The 27,573-nt window shown below is 37.6% G+C and overlaps 1 protein-coding gene across 2 annotated transcripts in view; it reads left to right on the top strand.

The window, feature by feature from the left end:
- Positions 1-27,573, top strand: part of LOC150083700 (suppressor of lurcher protein 1-like) — a 72,881-nt gene that overhangs the window by 39,046 nt on the left and 6,262 nt on the right. For both annotated transcript variants that reach the window (XM_090377444.1, XM_090377443.1), the window contains exons 2-14: positions 4,971-5,110; positions 5,226-5,295; positions 5,970-6,150; positions 6,684-6,898; positions 9,758-9,974; positions 10,112-10,338; positions 10,446-10,493; positions 12,373-12,562; positions 14,001-14,191; positions 14,520-14,558; positions 16,726-16,894; positions 17,859-18,058; positions 19,678-19,725. In XM_090377444.1, coding sequence (XP_090233570.1) covers positions 5,078-5,110; positions 5,226-5,295; positions 5,970-6,150; positions 6,684-6,898; positions 9,758-9,974; positions 10,112-10,338; positions 10,446-10,493; positions 12,373-12,562; positions 14,001-14,191; positions 14,520-14,558; positions 16,726-16,894; positions 17,859-18,058; positions 19,678-19,725 — 1,828 coding nt within the window. In that variant the 5' untranslated portion in view covers positions 4,971-5,077. The remainder of the gene's footprint in view (positions 1-4,970; positions 5,111-5,225; positions 5,296-5,969; positions 6,151-6,683; positions 6,899-9,757; positions 9,975-10,111; positions 10,339-10,445; positions 10,494-12,372; positions 12,563-14,000; positions 14,192-14,519; positions 14,559-16,725; positions 16,895-17,858; positions 18,059-19,677; positions 19,726-27,573) is intronic.

The following is a 27,573-nucleotide window of genomic DNA, read 5'->3' on the forward strand; positions in this document are numbered from 1 at the left end:
ATTTTAAAAATAAAAGTGAAATTTGAAATTTAAATTTTAAATACGTTTTACTAAAATAAGTTTGCTATGTGATGCTGGCTACAACATGGCAGAATTATTAATAAATTTTAAATTTTATTAATAATTTTCATTAAAATATTAATATCTTAATTTGTTAAAAATTTAATATTTTAAATTTTTTATCATTTTTAACTTCGTAAAAGACGCAAAATTAATAAATTTTTATAATATCTAACTATTGTTTTATAAAATGTTTTTGTTGGGTTCAGTTAAATTTATAAATATGAATTAATTTTAAAAATACATGCTTTTTAATTTATAATAATTGATGGAAAATGATGCTATTCATAAACTTTAAATAAAATTAATTTGAAGTTTTTATTTTGTGAAAATTTCAATATCCTAATATTGTGATTTCATATTTTTTAAAAATATCTTATCGATTTTTAAACGTTTGTATCGAAGTATGCGCAAAAATTAATACTTTTTTTTAATTTAAATATTATTTAGAAAATATTGTAGAAAAGAACAAAATTTTTAATAAATAGAAACTTTATAAACAATAATATATTTATAAATTTTTTTGTTGAATTCAGGTCCACTGTATTAACATCGCAATTTGATATATATTTCATAAAAAAATTCTTTTATATTTTTTTAATTTATAAAAAATAATATTAAGAAAAATTAATAATTAAATTAATCAATAATAGTATTTCATAATGGTTGATTTTTCAATTTTAATACAGTTTTAGTTCAATATCAAATCCAAAGCAAAAAACGAAAGAATAAAAATTTATACTTTCTGTTTTTTCCTAAATTATTGTCTTTTCAAAGAAAGAATGAAGTGTATTTTGTTAGATTCTGTCGTTTGATACCATTTTCGCATGTTATAAGGTAGTTTCGGAAGAAGCGGAGGCAGGGCCCTAGTCGATGGATGTTTTAAGGTTAACCACGTGATGGGCTCGAAAAACTGCCGTGGGATTTGATCACCTGTTCAAGGTCAGATGGTCGAATGCATTGCTTTAGCATTCATGGGCAGCCTAACGACCGATAAATGGCACTGCGCGCGTGGCAGTTTGAAATATAAAACAAAATAGAAATGCTAATGGGAATTGTAGCGTAGATCGAACCGATGTCGAATAAATTGAAAGAGTGAATAAATAAATAAATAAATAAATAAAGAGTAAATATCGTACGCAGAATAGTACAAAATGAATTCAACAAAGAAAGATCGTGGTTTTCCAAACGTGATGATATCCGTACACTTTTGGTAGGGCAGTGTATAAACGTTTTGCATAGTCATATTGTTCCTTAGCAATACATAATGAGCGCGACCCAATCATTGTGTGCTGGACAAAGAACCCGGCTTTGTTCACTAACGCCACCTATTTTCGAAATACTAAACCGCGGTGAGTTAACTTTCCGTTTCATCCGAAAGAAGGCAGGCATGGCGTTCGTATAATGGCAAATGAAAACGTCGATTCGTACTTGGAACACGTCAGGAAGAACCCCGAAAGACACTTGTTTTGCGTTTCCACCATTAATAAAGAGTAGGGCACTTCCTTTTACCCCCCTCCCCCACCAATACCAATAACTGGATATTGCGAAGGGAAGGATACGAAGGGAATGTGCGCCCCGATGAAGAATGGCGCGTGCATGTGTGCCAAGGCATCTCACAGACGCACGCCTTCCACTCGAAGCAGAAAGGAATCGCCCTCCATTTAATTATGTATTGCTTTTCTCGTTCTCTCCTTTTTAATTTCTTATCATTTCTTCTCTGTCTTTCTGTTGTTCTTTCTCACTTTGCCTCTCACACATACCCTCGCTCTCTCTCTCTCTGCCACTTTCTTACTTTCGTTTTCTCTCTCTTCCTCTTTCTTTATCCTCTCTTCCTTTCCCATCATCTCTCTCTCTCTCTCTTTCTATTCTACTCTTTCACTCTCTCTCACTTCCTTTTTCATTTCCTCTCTTCGTTTCACTTTTTCACTCTCTCTCACATTCTTTCATTGTCCCTGTCTCTCTTTCACTCTTTCCTTCTCTTTCTCTCTTACTCGCTCTTTTATTCTCTCTTGTTCACTTTCTCATTCTTTCATTATCTACTTCTCTCTTCCACGCTCTTTTATTCTCTCTCTTCTTCTCACTCTTCATTCTCTCTTTGTCTCTCTTCCCCACTCTTCATTCTTTCTGTGTCTTTTCTCACTTTAATTTTCTCTCTTTCTCATTCCTTCATTCTCTCTCTTTCCCTCCCTCTTTATCTCTTTCTCACTCCATTCTCCCTCTTTCTTCACCCTTTAATTCTCTCTCTTTCCCTCTTTCTCACTCCATTCTCTTCCCATCCTTGCATTCTGTCTCTCTCTTATCCTTTCATTCTCTCTCTTTATCTCTTTCTCACTCCATTCTCCCTCTTTCTTCCACCCTTTCATTCTCTCTCTCTCTCTCTCTCTCTCTCTCTCTCTCCATTCTCCCTCTTTCTCCCACCCTTTCATTCTATCCCCCCCTCTCTCTCTCTCTTTATCTCTTTCTCACTCCATTCTCCCTCTTTCTTCACCCTTTAATTCTCTCTCTTTCCCTCTTTCTCACTCCATTCTCTTCCCATCCTTGCATTCTGTCTCTCTCTTATCCTTTCATTCTCTCTCTTTATCTCTTTCTCACTCCATTCTCCCTCTTTCTTCCACCCTTTCATTCTCTCTCTCTCTCTCTCTTTATCTCTTTCTCACTCCATTCTCCCTCTTTCTTCCACCCTTTCATTCTCTCTCTCTCTCTCTCTCTCCATTCTCCCTCTTTCTCCCACCCTTTCATTCTCTCCCCCCTCTCTCTCTCTCTCTCTCTTTATCTCTTTCTCACTCCATTCTCCCTCTTTCTTCACCCTTTAATTCTCTCTCTTTCCCTCTTTCTCACTCCATTCTCTTCCCATCCTTGCATTCTGTCTCGCTCTTATCCTTTCATTCTCTCTCTTTATCTCTTTCTCACTCCATTCTCCCTCTTTCTTCACCCTTTAATTCTCTCTCTTTCCCTCTTTCTCACTCCATTCTCTTCCCATCCTTGCATTCTGTCTCTCTCTTATCCTTTCATTCTCTCTCTTTATCTCTTTCTCACTCCATTCTCCCTCTTTCTTCCACCCTTTCATTCTCTCTCTCTCTCTCTCTCTCTCTCCATTCTCCCTCTTTCTCCCACCCTTTCATTCTATCCCCCCTCTCTCTCTCTCTCTTTATCTCTTTCTCACTCCATTCTCCCTCTTTCTTCACCCTTTAATTCTCTCTCTTTCCCTCTTTCTCACTCCATTCTCTTCCCATCCTTGCATTCTGTCTCTCTCTCATCCTTTCATTCTCTCTCTTTATCTCTTTCTCACTCCATTCTCCCTCTTTCTTCCACCCTTTCATTCTCTCTCTCTCTCTCTCTCTCTCTCTCCATTCTCCCTCTTTCTCCCACCCTTTCATTCTCTCCCCCCCTCTCTCTCTCTCTCTCTCTCTCTTTATCTCTTTCTCACTCCATTCTCCCTCTTTCTTCCACCCTTTCATTCTCTCTCTCTCTCTCTCCATTCTCCCTCTTTCTCCCACCCTTTCATTCTCTCCCCCCTCTCTCTCTCTCTCTTTATCTCTTTCTCACTCCATTCTCCCTCTTTCTTCACCCTTTAATTCTCTCTCTTTCCCTCTTTCTCACTCCATTCTCTTCCCATCCTTGCATTCTGTCTCTCTCTTATCCTTTCATTCTCTCTCTTTATCTCTTTCTCACTCCATTCTCCCTCTTTCTTCCACCCTTTCATTCTCTCCCCCCTCTCTCTTTCTCTCTTTATCTCTTTCTCACTCCATTCTCCCTCTTTCTTCCACCCTTTCATTCTCTCTCTCTCTCTCCCTCTCTCTCTCCATTCTCCCTCTTTCTCCCACCCTTTCATTCTCTCCCCCCTCTCTCTCTCTCTCTCTCTCTCTTTATCTCTTTCTCACTCCATTCTCCCTCTTTCTTTCAACCCTTTCTTTCTCTCTCTCTCTCTCTCTCTCTCATCCTTTCATTCTTTCTCTCCCTCTCTTTCTAACTCTCTTCTTCGTCCTTTAATTCTCCCTCTTTCTCACTCTTTCAATCACTATCTTTTACTTTGTCCCACACTTTCATTCTCTTTCTGCTTCACTCATTCGTTTTCTCTCATTCTTCTTCACTCTTGCATTCTCGCTCCATCTTTCACTCTTTCATTTCCTCTCTTTCCCTTTTTCTCCGTCTCAGTTTTCCAATTTTGTCTTTCACATTGGGTATTTATTTCGTGTACTCTCTCTCTCTCTCTCTCTCTCTCTCTCTCTCTCTCTCTCTCTCTCTCTCTCTCTCTCTCTCCTTGACCTTTCTCGTTTACTTGCAGCCTCTTCATCATTCTTTACTAATCGATGAACGTAATTCCAATTAAATAAACAAAACAGCCGTTTGTTCAAAATCCAGGAAAGAAAGAAAAAGAACTCATTCTTATCTTATCTCTCTCTCTTTTTTAATCGCTCCCTCCGAGCTGTGATTTGTGGTAGTTCAAAAATCCATATTCATCGCATTGTCTCTCTTTCGGGGTGGGCATTACCGCGCAAAGGCACGCGAAACACAACAATTGGCGCCACTCCTACGTCACACAGCGTCCTGCCCCCATCTTGCTGCGCCACTAATTGGTCGCGCGACAAATCATTGTTTACAGTTGGCACAAAGTTTCGCCGGCCCTGATGCAGAACAGCGGAGAAGCGTCTGTCTGATGGCGCTGACCCAGATTAGCGAGTCCAAACTGCGACTCGCTTTATTACACAACACGGCCATTACATCGGGCCCGTTGTAAGGCCCTTAATGCGTTCCTTAGGTAATGAGAGAAAGACGGTGTGAATTCTACTCGAGAAGCCATTATCCGTCCACACCCCCCGCTCATTAGCAGACGCCATTAACAAATAAACGAAAATATGTCGTCGCCGGCGATTGTGCCATTGCACGTGTCCCTTTTCTCTTTACAGGTCCCCTAATAAACGCCCTCAGTAGGGAGATCAACTGCGTTACTCGAAACCGGAAGTCATAATCTCAGCTGTGGTCAACTTCCGGTTCAGATGATTTGGATAAATGGATGAATCTGTCGGAGATGTATTGCAGCCTACAGGTAATATACCACGCATGCGCTCTTTTTTTTTTTTATCCCCGATGAATACGTCATCTCTTCTTTATTTTAAATATTTTTTTCTTACTATTATTTTTAACCTTGATTCTCTTTGCAGACAGAAGCCACGACTTTAATAGCATGCGTCCATCTTTCGTTGTTTATTACAGTTCATGGTGTTAATGCAGGTGAGTTATCTCTCTATCTATTTACCTATCTGTCTATCCTGAATTGGTCTGTCTAACTCTTTATCTGCTCATGGCAAGATAGAATGCCGCTAATTAATTTTACTAATATCGCGCAAACATCGAGTTTTAGCATTAAAAGTTAAAAAATTCGACTTATCAGGATTAAATCAATTTTCTCGAGTTCGAGCCATATTTCTGTCATCCCCATATTGGGCATGCGCACTCTATCAACATAGACTATTCGTGCCTCTTTGGACGACACTAGCAAGCACTATCATATTCATATTCGAAAAAGGTCACGTCGCTTGTTTATATAAACGTCGCTTGTTTATATAAACGTCGCAAATATATCGTTAAACAACTGCCAGAAACGTCCTCTGTCAACCTAAACACCCCCCCCACCCTATAAATAATCAAATTTTCATTTGGTATTTGTATATAAAAATGATTATTTTTCTTACAGAAACATGCATATATACTATCCTCTCAAAAATATTAGGGCACTAAGTAAAGAAAATACTTTTGCGAGAATATTATAAAATCGTGAAGTAAATGAAAGTACGCGTGCTTTAAATGTGTGTGTCTTAAGTACCTTAATGATTAATTAAAATACTCCTAAGTGCAGTAAAATAATCCTGTTATTGTACCTTAGGATTTTTCCTATCATACCGCAGGCTGTGAGTGCATTATCTATGATAGTACCTTTGGCAAAGACTATGGAATCTTTACTTCTCCCAACTGGCCTCATCCTTATGAACCTAATCTCGATTGTCTGCTCTACACCTTCATTGCGAGAAGCGACGAGATCATCGAGGTCACATTTGACGAGTTTGATGTCCAAAAGACGAAATTAGAGTAAGTGAAAATTCTCATTAACATAAATATTTCCATCTAGAGAAAAAAAAATAAATAAATTACATTTAACGGACAGTCGGATTATCGAATGTCCGAATAATCGGGTGCAAAATTTATAGAACGATCTGACCGGAAAAATTTCCGGTTATTAGAAATTTCAATTAACGATTTATGACTTTATGTACACGGTGGCAATAATTAAAGTTCACCTATTAAGGAAACGATGCTGACGATAATTATGCAAAACAAAAATTAATTTCAAAAGTGGCCGCTAGGGGAATGTTTCCTTAGTGAGCGTTATGTGGAAATATCACAAATCGCTTATAAACGACTATGAAAATGTACTACCTCTCATTTATACCCCTGGTGGTGAATTTTGTAACTACGTTTTCCACGAAGATTAAGAGAAGTTTAATTGTTACCGCCTTGTATAGCATTTGTGCGCTTCAAATTTATTGATTTTTTCTCTCTCTCTTAAGAAGTACATTTAATAAAGGTCAACTTTTCTTTTTGCCGTGCCTCCCGACCACCAGGTGTATTTACGGCGACTTTGTGAAGTTGTACCTTCACGTGGAGGAGCCGTCCGTGAACGAGCTGACCCAGTGGAACGCCGTTATCTGTGGCAGAATATCGGATATCGAGCAGACGTATTACTCATCGAGTTCGGGCCTGGTGTTCCAGTTCCACTCCGACTGGCACTCGAGCAACAGCACCGGCTTCAGAGGCACCTTCCGCTTCATTAAGAAAAGTAATTTCTTAAAAAATTCTTTAATTTTCTGTTTATCAAAATTAAAAGAATAAATAATTATAAGTTTTTATCTGTACCAATTAAGATCTCTCTCTCTCTCTCTGCTTTACATTCTCTCTTTTTCTTTCTCTCCCTCTCTCAGTTTCGTTCACTCTCTCTCTCTCTCTCTCTCTATGCATCTCCTCTAACTTTCTTCCCTGACTTTTTCGTTTGTTCTTTCCGTCTCTCTCTTTCTCTTTCTCTCTCTTTGTCTCTTTCACTGTCGTTTCTTTATCCCATCTTTCTTTCTTTCGCTCTCTCTATCTCTTTCTCTCTGTCTTTCCTCTTTCGTTCTATCTCTCTTTCTCTTTTTCATTCCCTTTTGTTTTTCTTTCAATGTCTCTCTCTCTTTCTTTCTCACATTAAATGCGTGTGTTTTTTTCACTTTCTATTTCTCTCTATGTGAATCTCCTTCGATCTTTCGCTCCTCTCTCTCTCTCTCTCGCTCTCTCTCTCTCTCTCTTTCTTTCTGTCTCTCTCTCTATATATGTATTTGCCTCTGTCTGTCTGTCTCTCTTTCTTTCTCTGTGCATCTCCTCTTGCTTGCTCTCCTCTTCTCTACCCTTTTTCTTTCTTCTGTCACTCTTTCGTTCGTTCTTTCCGTCTCTCTGTTTCTTTCTCTCCCTTTGTCTCTTTTTCTCTTTCTTACTTTCTGTCTCTCTTTCTTACTCTCTCTCTTCTCTTTCTTTCTTTCTGTCTCTCTTTCTCTTTTCATTCTGTTTTTCTTTCTTTCATTGTCTCTCTCTCTCTCTCTCTCCGTATTTGGCTGTCTGTTCATTTGTCTCTCTCCCTCTGTCACTTTTTCATTCTCACCATCTCTTTCTCTATTTCCCTTTATGTTTCCCTTAATGAACCTCCTCTCTTTCGCTCCTCTCTCTCTCTTTTATTCTTTTCATCTCGTTTTTTTTTTCGCTGTCGCGCTCTCTTTCTCTCTGTTGTTTTTTTTCCTTCTTTTTCTGTCGCTTTCATTTTCTATCTCTTTCTCTCTCTTTTTGTTTGCCTATCTCTCGCTTTCTCTCTGTTTACCTCTCTCTCTCTCTTTCTCTTCTATTCTCTTCATCTTGTTTTTCTTTTGCTGTCGTTCTCTCTTTCTCTATGCCGTTTTTTCTTTCTTTCTTTCTCTATCGCTTTCACTTTCTATCTCTTTCTCTCTCTTTCCGTTTGTTTTTCTCTCTGTTTGTCTGTCTCGCTTTCTCTCTGTTTATCTTTGTCTCTCTTTCTTTCTATCTTTCTATCTGTCTTTGCCTCTCTCTCTCTCTCTCTCTTCATCTCCTTTTTCTTTCGCTGTCGCTCTCTCTTTCTCTCTGTCGTTTTTTCTTTCTTTCTCTCTCTCTTCCTCTGTCGTTTTCACTTTGTAGCTCTTTTTTCTCTCTTTCTGTTTGTTATTGTCTCTGTTTGTCTGTCTCTCGCTTTCTCTCTGTTTATCTTTGTCTCTCTCTTTCTTTCTATCTCTCTATCTGTCTTTGCCCCCCCCCTCTCTCTCTCTCTCTAGTTATTGATGGCAAAAGGGATCGAAATTGTTTTTAGGAGTTTCTTCTATTGTATCATGAGTGATTTATGTTTATTTAGTATACTTGAACATAATCGTGCCATTTTTTGCATCCATTTCTTTGAACCGAAAGTGACGTCACGAAATTTTTACACGGTTTTCTTAAAAAAAAAATGCTATTTTCAAAAAACGAACTCTTAAGAACGTTTTCGATTCTTCTTTTTGTTAAGAATCCACTATAAAATGTATGACATAAAATTCTGAACCCTGCATGTACGAAAAATATTAAGTACAGATCAAAATTTTGGGTTAAGTATTATTCGGATTAACGAGGTTCGTAAAAATTAAGTAGTAAAAAGAATATTACAGTTTAATGCTCAACAAACACGTGCAGATCATTTAACAAAATTTAATCATAGCCTTCTTTCATTAAATACTCTGTAACTCTAGCATATTCCGAATACTTTAATCCCCTCTGAGGAAGGCGAAGTTCAATTATCCTCGAAACGTTAACGTTAATTAAAAAAATATCGTTTCTCACACGAAGCGTAAATTGCAATGTTCTTTACTAGTTCATACTTTCTTACCTGATGTAATTTAGAAATTAGATTCAGAAAAATCGAAAATTTACGTACTAGTTTGAATTTTACTAATGATGGAGAACAGAACAATACGGTAAAATATATCTTTCGTGTCCATTTTAGATGACTTCCAGAGTGCACTAATCTTTTTACATGTACTTTACTATTTTGTGAAAGAAAAGTACTCTCTCTTAAACAAGAAAAAGAAAATCACCATTTACCAGTGGATGTCAGCCATATACTTGACCTAGTTTCTTGGCTACAGCGTTATTTGTCGAAAAGAAAAAAAAAAAAAAAAAAGTCCAGCAATCTGAGAAAAAGTTCTTAAAAACACAGCCCACACACGAACGAACAACCAGAAAGTTAAGCTTAGAGACAGTTTCCCTCTCCTCTAAGAAAGTGAGCCCCTTTAGGCAGGCCGAAAGAAAGTATAGAATAAATTTGAATATCATACTTAAGGGTATATATATAATGTCCCTAACTTTACTCATTTGGAAGGAGGGGGGGCTGTAGGTGGCAAAAAATAGCGAGAATAAAATGCGAATATTAAGAAAACTTAAAATATATAACTTGGCAATTCGTCAATGGAAAAAAAATCCATAAATGCGCTCTGATGGTTTCTATGGCAATGGTTACTATGGCAACGTACTTTTTTTGATATTTGCTCGAGAAATATGTTAATACTTAAACACTATTCGCGGAAGTTTTCTCGCTCAGCAATTTAAACGTTCTAAACTATTTCGATTTCAGAACTTTTCCAGACAGATGGAGAAATTGTAGAGGGCACCCTTTGTGACTTCAAGTTCGTCAGTGGGACGAGAATAGCCCATAAAGGAAGATTCTACTCCCCCCAGTATCCCAGCTCCTACCCCCTCAATATCAAGTGCTCTTATCATTTCGTGGGCAGATACAATGAAAGAATCACCGTAGTATTCGAGCACGTTCGTCTCCAGCGCACCGACCTCAGGTGGGTGAAATCAGAACTAATTAAAACGAGTGAGAACAAGTTGTAACATGTCTGAACAAGTTGTAACGCGTCAGAACTTGTTATAAAACAATTAATCTCCCGTGTAAAAAATAATGAAACTTTTTCTTTTCTTCCAGTTGTCTAACCAGTCCTGACGTCATCATTATTCGTGATGGGAAAGACGAATACAGCCCGGTGATTGGCCAGCTCTGTAACATTAACACTTTTGTAGAATTTGTATCTACTGGACCTGATTTGTTCATAGTTTTTAATAGTAGAAGTCATTTTCCTGGACAGGGATTTCGGGCTTCTTTTCATTTCCAAGAAGATACTATTTATATAGGATTAGACGTTCCATCTACTGGTAGGTTTTTTTCCGGGTACTCCGGTTTTTATGAAAATCTGAGTGAATCATGTATTTCGATGAAGATATTTCTAATTTTTTTTTTAAAATATTTGTAATAATTGCAGAGCCAGACAATTATGGAAGAATTCCACTGCCTAATTTAGAGGGACCAAGTAAGTGCTATTTTCTTTTGTTGTTGTTGTTTATATCTTTGCCTACAAATATAGAAAAAATGTCGACTCGAAACTAGGGCAGTATTATGGACAGATTTTCCTTTACGAGGATTTTAAAATTCCACTTTACTTTTCGTACCATTTTTATCCGCTCTGACAAGCCTCTTCTTTCCGAGGGGTTATGATCCCGTCTGCCTCAGCCATCTTCGTATGAGTAGCGTCTCTGTGTGGATCGATTATGATCTATGACTTGCCATCATGGATCCAGCTTTCTTTAAGACAGGAGATGCCGAATTGCTTCCTTCAACAACTGCTAAAGAATTTCCGAAGATCGATTACATCATTCCCTTGTAGTCTGCACTCCTAGGAGTTGTGTTCTTATTTATTATCCACCCCCCACCACCTGCTTTTCAATAGAACCGAGTGCTATCACAAAAAAAAAACTCTTTTACGAAAAATTGCTTCCACACTTGCGAACGTTACTTACTTTTCTAAACAAGAAAGCTGTTTTTAGTATATACATATATATACACCACCCGTTCAAAAGTATTCGGGCACTATTCCCAGTATAGTGAAAGTGAGAACGAGATGTATACAAAACACGAACACAACGTAGCAGAGATATCGTCAGGAAGCAGAATGAGTCGCGGTAAGGTACTGACGATTTTCCAAGGCGCTTAACCTCCAGATGCAATATCTGTTGACATAGCTGAAGAGAAGAAGAGGCAGTCATGGAGATTTCGGATATCTTTGTTTCGGACATCGCGATGCCAATGGTCTGGCAGTTATTGGGAAATAAAATGAAATGTGAAGGTCTCGTCACAGTCTACACCATCCACCCTTTATGCTTGGACAGAGGTCGTTAAGTAATAAAATTCTAATGGACATAATTGAGTTTTAGAATAAACTATCATTACCAAATCCATCAGGGGATCAGAGGTGCTTATTGCAATCATAGCGTTTCGAAAATGAGCTGACATTCCTCTTACTGAAATCAAAACGAAAGAGAAAGAAGACTTGGAAACACAGAGAGGCTTAGGATGACAAAAAGAAGTGTGATTAATTCTAATTATCTGTCGCATAATTATGACGCATCACTAAGCAATAAGTCCAAGTTGTTTGAGTGTGCGTTCACAATCAAATAATGTTAATCTCATTGCCAAACACTTGTCTAATTACTCAGCGAACAAACAACTCATCTGTCTAGACTAAAATGAATTTCCAACTTTACAGAATGGCATTGTTATCAATCGAGATATTTTTCACGCCACCTGGTGCTACAAAATATCTACAATAATAATAATAATAAAAAAATACGTATCCTTACTCTTAATGAACTGTAAACTCTCCAAAGAATTGATTAATCATACAAATAAGCTTGGTGGAAAAGAAACAAATGGGTTTCCTTGACAACCAAGTCATTATTTACGCAATCCAGCCTTCTGTTGCTTTTAAACGGAAATTTTTATATTTCTCTACAACGCCAATGACTTAAAGAGTTAATGAACATTCATTTTTAATTGGAGCTGCTGTTTATTTTTTTTTTTAATAAATAATTTATTATAAGTACACTCACTTCCCAAAAAATTAGACAGCTACTCTGAAGCATGGTCCATCCCTCGGGATGGCTGGTTTTCTGTTTATACTACGTGAACACCCACAGAGAGGAGTTTAAAAGAGAGGGAATACAATAACAGCATGGTGTGGACTAGAACCATGGTCAACACGTGTACTACTGTACTAGCGTTTTCCATTCGACTGTGTCAATCTAATTTTTGGAACGTAAGTGTACTTAATAGAAACCAACATTATTCTTTGTTATTTTTAACAACTAGGTGCTCTGATATTCGCCATTACCTGCTACTTTTATTTGTTGCAGTTACTCCAAATTGCGATAGAAGAATCATGAGTTCCATTGCCAAAAACGGATCGTTCAATAGTCCCAATTTTCCTGCTCCTTATCCAGCAAATATCCACTGTATGTATCAGTTCCAAGGAAGAGGAAAAGAAAGAGTGCAGGTTATATTCACCGAGTTCCAGCTGTACTGGAGTGATCAATCCAATCCAGAGTAAGAAATTTTGTGTGGTTCGAATAATCATTGTCCTCTGCTATCGCAGAATACTGAAAGTGTTGCTTTTATTATCACCTGTTTCTTAATTCCCCGAAATTAAAAATCTACAATCATTTTCCATCAATGTTTGACGTCAAATCCTCTTTGTAAGAAAGAAATGTAAATTTTCCTCTTTTAGGCAGGATAAGGGATTCGAAATGGACCTACAGTAGTTCTGCTTAACCTAAAACCGTCTTCTACTGTCAAAGTGGAGTCAGGAGTACCTCAGGGCTCTCCATTAGGCCATTTTATGTTTATTACGTTTTTTTCACCGATAATCTCAACATGTTCCACCCCAATGAGTCTCCAAAGTCCATCACAGGTCGGTAATGGTCTGGTGTTCAAATGGCACAGGTTGGAACCTCTGGTACGTCTATATGCATCTCTAAACGATCCAGGTTACGTATCCATCCTTGCAGACCATCTGCATCCCTTCATGGTCATCGTGCACCCACAGGGAAATGGACTCTTCCAGCAGGACAATGCGCCTCCCCAGTACCTAACCAAATAATTCTAACTGATCATTAGCGGGATATGAGCTTTAAAGATTGCAGGTGGCGCTTGCTGTTGCAGCGAAATTTAATCCAAGTGTGACGTCAATATTCGTGTCGTCTGCCAAACTCTTAACGTATTCTGCGATATGCCATAAGTTCATACATCTTCAGGGACAAATTAAAATAATTAATTATATTGATTTTTAATTAATTTAAATCTAAATTTACTTTAATGTCAACGTAAGCTGATTTTTAAAACTAATGGCGAATATCTCGCAGTGTGTTCCACAGCTTATTAATTAAAAGTAATACATTTTTTATGCATATTAAGATGCATAAATTGATGAATGATGCTAACCATACTGAGCCTTTCTTTGTAGAAGATAGACAGTAATCTCGAGGATTAACATCGTACACGTGTATGGTTGTGTAATCTTGTATTATTACGCCATTTTAATTAGCGAAGAGGTAAAGTAGTTCCGAAAGCCATTCAGAAATTTCCTTATTCATTTTGATTTAGGTGTCAGATTAACGCCTTTGATTACGCCTCCTGCAGTTTTATTATCATTTATGATATCCTGCAGGAGCTTGACAATCTCGCGTGAAGAGTTAAACCCCTTGATCCAGCGTTAAAATATTAATTAAATATTCAGAAGATCTTAGCGTTGTCACCAGATGGAGTTAGTAAGCAACCTCGTTGTCAATAGCAACGCTGACTAATGGAAAATATTGCGTGTACGCAGTTGAAGACAGGAAACATGTTCCGCCATCTGGCGTACAGAATTGGAACTACAGCTATCGCTTGGTTCCTTGCCAAGTGTCACCATCGTTCGATGCAACTGGAAAGTTTCCAAGTGAGGAAACATTAAATTTAAATTTTTCATTTTTCTGTTTTTTGACAGGTGCGATGGGGAGGATGCAGTCAGCGTATTCATCTTAATCAATGGGCTTAAAGATCGTGTCGATAATCTATGTGGTAACAAAATTCCTGCCCAACTTATGTCCAACGGACCATCCATGACAGTTGAATTCCGAACCTACCACACTTCACCGACTGCCACTGGCTTCAGCGCCATCTATCGATTCGTTTCAAGTAAGTTTAATTACCATAAAATTTATTTAATAGAAAAAATTTTGTTTTAAAATATTTTTCGTAAATTGCGTAATTTTTTATTAATTAATTTAATTAAGTTGAAACATTAATAAAGTAGTTAAACAACGAAAATTTTTAAATTGGAATTAATGTTGTTAATTCAAAAATATTATTAAAAAATAACGTTATTAAAAATAATTCGCATTAATATGATCGTAATAAAAAAAAGCATTATTCAAAAAATTTACTAATTATATTAACTACATTAAAAAGTAAATTAGAAACGAATTTCGGTTGATTAGAATTCGATTTTTTTTTTAAATTTCAGATTTTGGAATCTCATCAGGAAGGCAGGACCAACAGGCAGGTAATATTTCAGATCTTACACTGTATGTGAAAGCTGTTATATATTTATATTTATCTTTGTGGGAATTACACGGCCCTTTTTTCTTAAAATCTGAAACATAATCCTCAACTAAATATATCCTTCGTAATCCTGAATTAGACATATCCTTCATAATCATGAATTTAACTTACCTCACAATCGTGCATAACCGTGAATTAAACGTATCCTCCACAATGCCGAATTAAACATATCCTATGCAATCCTGCATAATCCTGAGTTAAAAATATCCTTCAAAATGCTGTATAATCCTGGAATAAAATGCAATTTTGTGTGATTCCATATTAAAACAATACCGCACGATCTTGCATTAAAACAATCCTGCACGATCCTACAGTAAAACAATCTTACAAGATCCTATATTAAGACATAATCGTGGGTTAAAAATCCTGAATAATGCTGCAAAAACATATCATTCACAACCGTGCATTAAATATACAGTACTTCACAATCGCGCCTAATCTTGGAATTAAAACGCGATCGTGTATAATCCTGGAATAAAACGCGCTCCTTAATAATCCCGGAATAAAGCACAATCCAGTGTGATTCCACAATTAAACAATCTTTCATAATCCTGAATTTAACATATCCTCAAAATCCTGCATAATCCTGAATTAAACATATCCTCCACAATCCTGCATAATCCTGGAATAAAATGCAATTTTGTGTGATTCCATATTAAAACAATACCGCACGATCTTGCATTAAAACAATCCTGCACGATCCTACAGTAAAACAATCTTACAAGATCCTATATTAAGACATAATCGTGGGTTAAAAATCCTGAATAATGCTGCAAAAACATATCATTCACAACCGTGCATTAAATATACAGTACTTCACAATCGCGCCTAATCTTGGAATTAAAACGCGATCGTGTATAATCCTGGAATAAAACGCGCTCCTTAATAATCCCGGAATAAAGCACAATCCAGTGTGATTCCACAATTAAACAATCTTTCATAATCCTGAATTTAACATATCCTCAAAATCCTGCATAATCCTGAATTAAACATATCCTCCACAATCCTGCATAATCCTGGAATAAAATGCAATTTTATTTCTGATTCCATATTAAAACAACTGAAAGATCTTATATTAAAACAATCCTGCACGATCCTACATTAAAGCAATCCTGCCCAATCCCACATTAAAAAAATCCTGCGCGATCCTACAGAAAACAATCTTACACGATCCTATATTAAGATATAATCGTGGGTTAAAAATCCTGAATAATCCTGCATTAACGCATCCCTCACAATCCTACAAAACATATCCTTCATAACCGTGCGTTAAACATATACTTCACAATCGCGAATAAAACGCAATCCAATGTAATTCCGCAATGAAACAATCCTTCATAATCCTGAATTAAACATATCCTCCGCAGTCCTGCATAATCCTGGAATAAAATGCAATTCTGTATGATTCCATATTAAAATAACTGAAAGATCTTACATCGAAACGATCCTACCTTAAAGCAATCTTGCCCAATCCCACATTAAAATAATCCTGCGCGATCCTACATTAAAACAATCTTACACGATCCTATATTAAGACATAACTCTGGGTTAAAAATCCTCAATAATCCTGCATTAACACATCCTCACAATCGTGCATAATCCTAGAATTAAAACGCACTCCTGGAATAAAATCCTGTGTGATCCCACAATGAAATAATCCTGCATAATTCTGAATTTAACATATTCTACACAATCCTGTATGATTCACCATTAAACCAAGTCTGCATGATCTTACATTAAAACACTCCTGTGCGATCCTAAATTAAAGCACTCCTGCGCGATCCTAAATTAAAGCAATCCTGCACGATCCTACATTAAAACATAATCCTGGATTAAAAATCTTGTATAATCTTTCGTTAACACATCCTTCACAATCCTGCAAAACATATACTTCACAATCCAGGAATTAAACTCAATTCTGCATAATCGTGGAATAAAACACAACCTGTGTGATCCCAGAACGAAAAAACCTTGCACGATCCTACAAAAAAACAATCCTGTACGATCCTACATTAAAACATAATCCTGATTTTACTTAATCACATTGGGCACGTGATGAAATAATTAGTGATTGTGCAAAGCATAAAATCTCGCTTTTCTTTCTCCAGTATGTAGCTTCATCTTCAACAGCACAGAGAGACCCAATGGTACCTTCACCTCACCCAACTGGCCTGGTTACTATCCTCGAGACACTGAATGTCACTATTTCTTCTACGGTCAGAATACCGAGAAGGTCCACATCACCTTTGCATATTTCGACGTTGAAGGAGTAGCACCGTAAGACTCCTTTTATCACCTTTTTCTAACTTTTTAAAAAGTCAGCATAATTGATAATACTAATTATAATTTTAATAAACAAATCCTTGCTATTATTATTAAATAAATTATAAATTGATGATTGTAAAGTATTAGAATTATATTCGTATTCTCTTATTTCTTAAGGTATTTCTTAGTAATTGTCAAATAAACAAAATATACACTAGTGTATCAAAAATAACGTTGTTTAATTAAAATAGACGTGTATAATCTTCAAAATTTTAGGTTATTTTAAATTATTACCAAATAAAATTCATATTTTTATGGTTTGAATAAATTATATTTTCCATAACAAAACGTTCGCTAAAATTCTGCATTCATCCCTTTGTGAAAAGTGATTTTTTTTCTTTCTTCCTTAATGCGAAATGTTATTGAAAAACAATTTATCACGCACCCCCCGTATTGACACTTTTGATTTTAAAAATATGAATTTCTGCAGACTGAAAAATAACTTTGCAAAAAAAAAAAAAAAAAAAAAATTAGTTCATTGTACCAGGCCATTTTACTGAGAGGGCGCTTTAAATCAACAATCTATTATTTTCTTTCGATAAGAGTGAAATGATGTTTGATTTGCAGCCAGCAACAATTACTATTAAATCTTACATTCCTACTTTTAAAGTCGCAATCTATTCAATATTTTTTACTACTTATCAAGAAAAAACTTCTTTTTTTAAAAGTATTATAATTGCTTCTATCACAGGAAAGAATTCTTATCGAAAAGGTTGGTCGATACAAAGAATAAACCGAAAATCTTAATACTGTTGCTCCTAATCATTAAAAAGTCATTTCGAAGTTTCTTTTGTATGCCAGAAAGTTCAGATCGGTGGTAATGATCAAATAATCTATTTAGTGCACTATTCTCGGAAAATACAATATTTTAGTAATAATTAAACCTGGGTTCAGATAGGATATTTTATTTTCTTAGGTGTACTAGTGAAACTGCCAGTGACTATCTCGAATTCTCCAACTTTCGTACGGTCGATCGTAAGATCCCTCGGCACTGTGGGTTAAACAAGCCAAAGGTTATTGACTCAGATGGAGATTTTTTCCGTATTACTTTCAAATCCAATGACAGGTTTGATGGAACCGGATTCGAAGCATTTTATCAGTTCAGGAAGCATGAAGGTAGGTCGTAGCGACACAAGTATTTACAAAGGAATGCAAAAGTGGTATTTGTTTTTACCATATGCACTCAATGGCCAAAAAAATTAGAAACTTATATTCAATATCTAGTAGGGCTACCTTTTTCCGAATTACAGCCTATATGGTGGGAAAGATTCCACTAGGTGAGGTGTCAAAGAGTGTAGTCCCAAATTTGACCATCCTTCAATCAGGATATTTGCCACCTGCTGTATTGCGGTCGCTAGAGAACCCGAAGCCAAACTCCCTTTTCCTACATATCTGACACATGCCAAATTCGATTCGGATCTGGAGAATTAAGCATCCACACTAGATGTTGTGGGAATGTTCCTGGAATCATTTAGATAACATTTCTGTACGAAGGAATGTCGCATTATCGTCTTGAAAGGTTCCATCGCAATCCGGGTTAAAAATGAAGCATTGTGGGGAAGACGGTTTGTAATTTTACCTTCTAATGGTAGGAGCGGATCCAGTCCATACCACCTCCAGCTGCTTTATTGGCGGACAAGAAACAGTCTGGATACATGGCTTCATGCCACACTTTCACGCTGACATTTACTATAAAAAGTGTATATCAAGACATGTTAGACCACGTGATCATTTTCCACTGTCCCATAGTCCAGTTTTGACGTTGACAGCACCACTACAGCCGAATATTTTGATTTTTTTTACAGAAAGATGACTTTCATAAATCCCAAATTCTTCAACATCCGCTTCGCATTTCGGTTGATAATGGGTTTTTCTTTACTTAAATTGAATTTTTCAGTCATTTGCTGCAGCACACTGAACCTTCTATTCTGTCATACAATTCGCTTTAAATTCCTGCGGTCTCATTCTTGGAATAAAAACTTTCTGACGCATTAGAGGTTCATTCTCCTTTCGTATTCCACTCATTGTATACGTTTCAGTGGTTGCTTTCGACATACCAGTAATTTCCTTTGTTTTCAAAACTGTGGCTCCTGCTAAACGTGCTTCAACAAATCGGAAAGATCACCTGACTTCCTCCATGAGCGGATTGACTAAGAATATTAATTTCGACAGTGGCATGATCACAAGGAACTTATGATCATACCAGGTGACAACTAACGTTACATTTATTTATCTGTTGATGCCAATTGCAAAAGATTTCTAATTATTTGGTCAATGAGTGTAGTGGCTTTGTGGTTGCATTTCTTTAGATTTAATAGATATTCAAATTAATACTACATTAAGGGTTATTCTTGGTGAAGTGCGATTCTCCTACCTGAATACCAAAACACGAATAGGTTATTGGGGTACCTTGGTATTCAGCTAGTACCTGGCCAAGTATATACCTCTTTTTAAATTATTAAATTCAATTAGTTTTAAAATTAGATCCTTATAGGGATTGCAATTCTTTCATTTATTATATAAAGTATCCTTAACTGTAGCATTAATTTTTTGCATGTTCGTGGTGAATTAATTTCACTACAATAATCTTTGGGAGTAGCCACTTGTGCCTTTATGGTGAAATTATGCTTATCGATTATACTATTAATACTGTAGTTGCAATTGTACCTGTGGCATTGCTGATGTAATTTTTCGTAGTATCCATCATGACATATGACTGTTAAACTTTATTACAGATCCATTTACTATTAGAAGGGTGAGATCTAAGTCCTGCCTTCCTACATGTAAGTACACGTATACATTTTGGTTTTCACATTCCCTTAATTATAGTAGAGAAAAATTCAAGAAGCAGTTGGCCATTTTGAAGGCTAATTAGTCTCTTCTGTCTTATTCGTATGTTTTTCATCCCATAATTCGTGATAACAACTATTTACGTAAGCCTCGAATTTTTCAGACTAACAGTTTGTTGATGAGTGGACTGTAATGTGAGTGCATCGCCTAATGGGTAGTCAGTGACTTTGACTTGAGTGTAGAAATTCTTTTTGCTATAACCAATTAAGTGATTCCTTAGATATTTCGTGAGTGGCATTGTGCGTAGGTACATTGTTATTTTATTTGAAGATAATAAAGCACTCAAACCTAAGTTGGTTTATTTCCGATTTGGAAATATGTATATAATGGAGCCAAATTGAAAAAAATGAGTGTTCATCTTAGAAACAGAGGGTGTCATTTTCAGGCTTTGTTGTTCTCTTATTGCAATTAAGAAAAAATGGAAAACAAATAATACTGTTTATACTTCAGCACAACCAAATAAATCATATGGGCAGAGGTTCGAAACGAGATGCACAGATAGTATAGGTAGTACCTATACATAGGGCCAGTGCTTTCATTTGTAGAGAATATTTCCTCCAATAACTCGAAGTTGGAATGGGAACGTGAGAGCACCCATGTGTATTAATTAGTCATCTGGCAGAGCTATTCTGGGTCTGTGTTTTACAAACCTGATAATTCACCTTTCACAAACCAATGATCTATTATCAACTTTAGTTCTTGTTACATTTTTCTTTTTTAATATTATCGTTCCCCTTAGCGCAGTGCTTTCGCCGAACTACACCAATGTGTCACCTCTGAATATGGCAACAAAGTATATTATGTAGTGAACTTCAAAGAACAGTGAGTTTTATCAGTCTATCCATAACTGTTAATGATTGATTCTCAAGCAAACAAGCCTGCCATCAGCAGAGTATAGTCGTTATCCTCCCACACTGCACTGAAAAGGCATGAATTGAATTCCATCAATGATGAGAGGAATTTTATACCTCGCATAACCAGCAAGCCAAAACTCAGGGAGAACCTTATAGCCGCCTTTGCTACCAAGGCCTTCCTTCACTGAAAACTGATTGCATTTAGACCACATACTGGCTACTGATACATTGATCCAACTACTCATGGATCAGCCCATGCAGTGAACTTCAACTCTAGTCCACACCACAGATGATGCTGACATTATCCACCAAACTATTCTTCTTCCCCTTACCCAATCCTTGCAACCGCCCTCCTCCCCTTCACCGGATTGCTCCACTGGTCTTGTACTCCACCAGTAGATATGGGATTTCCTTATATAGTTTTTGAATGATCCCACTCTGGGCATGAATCGTGGATCACAGTTGGGAGGTCCACAAGTTATGCTTAGTTGTGGCCCACCTCTTTGTGGTGTAGATGGACACTGATCAGGCTTTCCACATCACCTTCCTGGTGGCAAAGTGGTCAAAAATAACTAAATACATGTCTCATAAACATAAAATCACACATTTCTGGCCATTTTACGAAGTTCTGTATTACCACAGTAGAGTTGAACCAGTTTCACAGCCATCCTACACAATACTTTGACTACATACACCGTGCTGCCACTTTATTAGGTACACCCCTGCTGTGCACACAAATGGCTTGTCCCACATTGCAAATCACATGACCACAGTTGCAGATATAGATGCAGTAGAACCTTTCTAGTATCAGTTAAGCATACAAACCCTAGCAAGAATGGGGAAAAGGAGTGATCTAACGGACGTCGAACGCGGCAAGATAGTAGGTGCAACACGTGCTGGACAAAGCACCTCTGAAACAGCAGTTCTCCTGTACTTTTCACGCATCAGTTTCAAGGGTGTATCAAGAATGGTGCAACAAACAGAAAACATCCTCTCAGCAGCACTCCTGTGGAAGAAAATCGCTTGTTGATTTTCAGAGGATGGCTAGAATTATGCAAGCAAACAGATGGGCCACAATGTTACACATCACGTCAGAATACAACCTTGGTGAGCAGAAAAAAATGTCGCAATTTACCACTAGTCGCACTTTGTCGCGAATGGACAACCGACCACATCGCGTACTTTTGTTATCAACAAAGACAACAGAGCACACCTCCTGTGGGTACAGCAACACCAGCACTGGACTATACAGGATTGGAAAACAGTTGCTTGGTCTGACAAGTCAAAATTACTGATGAATCATTGATGGAAGGCTCAGAATTTCGCGAAAACGTGAAACCATGGACCCGTCATGTCTGACAACTACTGTGTAGGGTGCTGGGGGCAGCGTTATGGTGTATGGAATATTTTCTTGGCACACATTGCATCCATCGATACCCAGATTCACAGCCGAATGCATATCGTACTTAAACATCGTTTCTGACCAAGTGCATCCATTCATGTTGACTTTATTCTCAGTCAGATGATGACTTCCAGCAGGATAATGCACCGGTGCAAAAAGTTCGAATCACTACGGAATGGTTCCAGGAACATGACATTTTTTTTTTTTTTTCCATTTATTTGTACACACAATTCTTTACAGATCATATACAAAAACTTACAGAGAAGATATATATATATATTATATACATTAGCATTCTCATTATACACATAAAAAAAGAAATAAATATACATATATGTATATATATATATATACTATCATTGAATTATATTAAATAAAGTTAAATTATAACAAAATGAATAAATAATTAAGCATTCATTAGAGGCAGCGACATGCAATTCCTCCATATGAAGCTGAAATACATCCATTATTTTAAATTAAATAAAACATAAGCCAGTAGTATGGCAAAAACTGTAGAGCGAAAATTAACATAAAAATAACCCAAATAAACAATCGAACGAAAAGAAAGAATAGATATAAACAGTAGCCCAGAAACCCTAATAAAATTTCGATCTTTAATGCAGCGATTCCATGACCATTATTGGCCTCGTGGTCCTCTGTCGATATGGGGCATGATGGTCAGTCTATTTTATTTTAGTTTATTTTGATTTTGTTATCGTTTGGTAGTTCCTTTAACCCTCTTTGGGTGATATTTCACGTCTTTTGGAACTGGTACCTCTCGGGGGGTACCGCTAAATTAATAACTAATTGGCATTATCCTAAAATTTGTATAGTTTTTGTTAATTGGATTTAAAGATCGAAATTTTATTAGGGTTTCTGGGCTACTATTTATATCTATTCTTTCTTTTCGTTCCATTGTTTATTTGGGTTATTTTTATGTTAATTTTCGCTCTACAGTTTTTGCCATACTACTGGCTTATGTTTTATTTAATTTAAAATAATGGATATATATATATATACTGTATTATATACGAACACGTGTGTGTGTGTGTGTGTGTTTTACCTGTATCACGGGTGGCTCCTAGGCCTTAGCCCATCTCCACCTTGCACGTCTGTGTTGGTGCAGAAACTCTGCAAAGCTTTTTATCGCTTGTGTACGTCCACCTTGCCACCACGGGGCAGCCAACACCTAAGCAGCAGCTGCCTGCCCCCAGGCACAAGCAGCCTGCCTGGGTCTACTATTACCTTTGGTGCCTTGGGCACAAATCCCGCACCCACCGGAGATTAGCATTAGCATTAGCATTAGCATTAGTAGAGGCATTTGATGCAAGAAAGCAAGCTTATGCAGCATCAGCCAAAAAAAAAAAAAAAAAAAGTAACATAAATAAATAAAAATAACCACTTCCACTTCACCCCTCTGTTCGTTCGAAATACCTGTCCAGCTGAGCCTTAAACTTATTTAGGCTATCAACTTCCACGACAAGGGATGGAAGTCTGTTCCACCCACCAACCACCCGCTGGCTAAAAGCAAATTTCCGCACATCTATCCTACATCTGTCTTTCCTCAATTTGAATTTATGCCCTCTCAGGTGATTTTTCTGAGCTAGAGGAAGAATCCCATCAGCATTGAGCATGCTCAAACCATTCAAGGCTTTGTACACCTCTATCAGATCACCCCGCTGGTGCCTAGTTTCCAGACACTGTAATTTGCAAAACTTAAGCCTTTCTTCGTAAGAGAACCCCTTTGTCCCATTCACCAATCTAGTTGCCCTTCTCTGTACTCGTTCCAGCAGCTCTACATCCTTCCTGAAATGAGGCCTCCAGGCCTGTATACAGTACTCTAGGTGTGGCCTGACCCATTGCCTTATACAAGGGAATAATCACCTCCTTATCCCTGCTAGAAAAATTCCTATATATCATTGACAATACACCATGAGCTACTCTTGCAGCTCGTCTGCACTGCTCAGAGAACTTCATATCTGCCTGCACCACCACCCCAGGTCCCTTTCATTCTCTACCACTGTCAGTGTAGTACCACAGAGTTGATACGTTGCTCTGGGGTTGCTGTTTCCCATATGTAGTACTTTACATTTGTCAATGTTAAACTTCATTTGCCACCTCGAAGCCCATCTGCTCAACCTTTCCAAATCCTGTTGCAGCAGCATAGTGTCAGTAGTGTCCTTGACAACCCTGCCAACCTTCGTATCGTCTGCAAACTTGGACATTAAGCCTGATATACCATCATCAATATCATTTATAAATACAGAAAACAATAAAGGCCCCAATACTGAACCCTGAGGGACTCCACTAATAACATTAGTCCACGATGAGCAGTGTCCATTGATTACCACTCTCTGTCTTCTCCCCCTCAACCACCCCTTTATCCATAGCAGCAACTTGCCTCCAATGCCACACTGCTCCAATTTGTGCAGCAGTCTTCCATGTGCAACAGTATCAAAAGCCTTTCTAAGATCCAAGTATATAATATCAAAGTTATTCCCTGCATCCAGTTCTTTTGTGACTGCATCATAGTATCCAATCAAATTGGTCAGGCAAGACTTCCCCTTAACAAAACCATGCTGTGTCCTAGCTATAACTGAAGTCTTGTCTAGATGATCCTGTAGTGCTTCTTTCACCAGTGCCTCCATTAATTTTCCGGGAACAGAAGTTAAACTCACAGGTCTATAATTACTTGTGTCAGCCTTTGATCCCCCTTTGTGAATTGGGGTCACATTTGCACATCTCCAGTCAATGGGTACCTCCCCTGAGTCCAAGGAAGCTCTCATAATTATGGCTAAGGGTTTGCTTACCTCCTTTGCTGCCTCCTTTAATATAACTGGATAGATCCCATCCACCCCAGGTGCCTTTCTTGTGTTTATCTTCAACAATTTCTCCTCCACTTTGCTCTCAGTTATTACAAGATTCTCTAGCTTACTGCTAGAGTTGAATACACCTCTGGCATTCCCCTCGCTGAATAACTCCTCATGTGTGAATGTCGATGCAAAATATTCATTTAGTTTGTTAGCTACCCGAGCAGGGTCATCAACAGTTGACCCATCGATCTCAAGTGGACCAATCTGATTCATCCCCTTCCTTCTAGAGTTTACATAAGTAAAGAACTCTTTGCTGTTTTTCTTCGCATCCCTTGCCAGGGATCTCTCGTAATCTGCCTTCGCCTGCCTAACCTCCTTTGTAACTTGGTTACAGATCAACTTGTATCTATCATAGGCGTCCGTGTCACGTGTTAATTTGTATGTAACCCATGCATTTTTCTTCTCCGCCATATGCCTCATTAGTTCATCTGACAACCATTTAGGCCTAAACCTTGAACAATATTTCTTAGTTGGTATGTAAAGCCTAGTAGCTTCCACGATAAGTTCTTTGAATGCTTCCCATTTTGAATTTGCTGTTGGCAATATCATCAGTTGATCCCACTGTATAGAATTTAAATACTGTCTCAGTCCATTGTAGTCGCCTTTACGGAAGCAATACCCCTTCCCTTTACCCCTAATGGTAGTTACCTCTTTGAGTAACTCCCACTTCAGCACACTGTGATCACTGCCACCAAGTGGTTCATTTATCTGCAGATTCTTAATGCATGAAGAATCACTACTGATAATCAAATCAAGAGTATTACTCCCTCTAGTTGCCTCCCGAACATGCTGATGTAGAAAACAATCATCCAATAAATCAACAAAAGCCTTGCTACTGTGTGAGTGACCAGCCCCCAAATTCCAGTCAATATCTGGGAAATTAAAATCCCCCATTATAAGACTCTCTGATTTACTGGCCCACTCTATTTCTCCGAACAGTTTCTTATTATACTCATCAGAGTCATTAGGCCTATAGCACACTCCTACTCTCAATTTTGATCTCCCAATGCTTATGTCACACCAAACTGACTCGACACTGCACTGTCCAGCGATGTCGACTGGCTTCACTTCCTTGGATTTTATGTGTTTTTTAACTAATAGCATAACCCCTCCTCCCTTCCTATCCTGTCTATCCTTTCTGTAGACATTGTACTCCCCAAATTCCAGTTCTGCATTTCTTATATCTGTGTGACACCACGTCTCTGAAATCCCCACAATATCTGCCTTTGATGTTTTGAGCAACACCTCAAATTCATCAAATTTATTTACTAAACTCCTAGCATCGGTGTACACACAAGCATACATGCACCTGTTCTTTTTCTTAGCTACCCTAACACAACCCATGTGTTTACTTGTACCCCAATGATTCCCAGCAGTCTCTGAAATATCCTGCATCTTATTTTCCAGGCTGCAGATAGTGCAATACCGGTGGGTGCCAGCAATCCCGTCTCCAGGTTGCCCAAACCTGGAAACCAGCAAAAAAAAAAAAAAAAAAAAAACCAAGCCACAGCAGAAACAAGCCAGTTTGGAAACTCCAATAAACTTAGCGAAGTAAATATTTACATTTGTACAAAAGATAATAGAATTTTAACTCTAAATCCTAGCAATACAATTCAATTTACATATCTTACAAATCATCCTATTTATGTTTAATGGAATACAAACATATATATTAACTTCTCAGCTATCAGATTTATATTTGATTTTGGATTTGAGTTCTTAGTTGAAGTCTTTTCTTAAAGACCGATTCGGCAAAGGTCTGGAAAGTCTCAAAGTTTCTTTTGTTCTCAACTAGTATTTTCACATTGTCCTCAGCTAGACCTGGAACCTGATTAAGTAGCAATACTCGATGGTTTGTATATTGCGGACAAAACAGTAAGACATGGATCCAGTCTTCCATTTGACCACAGGTGCAAAAAGGGTCCGGCTCCAAACTTCTGTCGAATAGTTTGGCCCTCAGAGATCCATGGCCCCAGGAACATGACAATGACTTCTTTCCTGCAGTGGCCCACTCAGTCCATGGATCTCAATCCTATTGAATATCTTTGGAATTAGCTGGAAAGGGATGTTCGCTGCAAGCCTACACCTGTTGAATCTCAAGAAACTGCATGACACACACACTCCTGTCTGCATGGTACTCCATTCCTGCATGTTTTCAGCATCTTTTTCAATCCATATCTAGACAAATTTAGGCTGTTTTGAAGGCTCAACGCACTACTAGGTAGGTGTACCTAATAGTGGCAGCACAGTTTATACTGTATACTGCAATGGTGTAAGACAATTACTGCAGTAGGCTGAATTCAGTCATGTTCCTAGAACCAGTTATGTATTCTTACCTTATAACATTACATATTCCTATTGGAAGAACCCAGCCACATATACAGGGTGTCTCAAAAATATTGGTACAAACGTTTAGGGGAGGTAGGTAACATCTAAAGGAATGTGAATCGCATAGGAACCCATAACCAGAAAAGTCGCCGTAAGTCGGTAGACGGCGCTGTTCATCAGTTCGCGAGAGGGAAAATTTCTGGTTTACTCATTCAAGCAGTAGTCGCCACACGAAGAGCATGCATCGATATACGAACTGATCTGGCAGACATGCACCTAGTTTCACTCCATGGCTGAGTTAGTCGGTCTCAGGCATAGATAGCA

Source organism: Mastigoproctus giganteus, chromosome 7 (genome assembly GCF_048544385.1).
Source record: "Mastigoproctus giganteus isolate SK-2022 chromosome 7, ASM4854438v1, whole genome shotgun sequence".
Classification (NCBI taxonomy): domain Eukaryota; kingdom Metazoa; phylum Arthropoda; class Arachnida; order Uropygi; family Thelyphonidae; genus Mastigoproctus; species Mastigoproctus giganteus.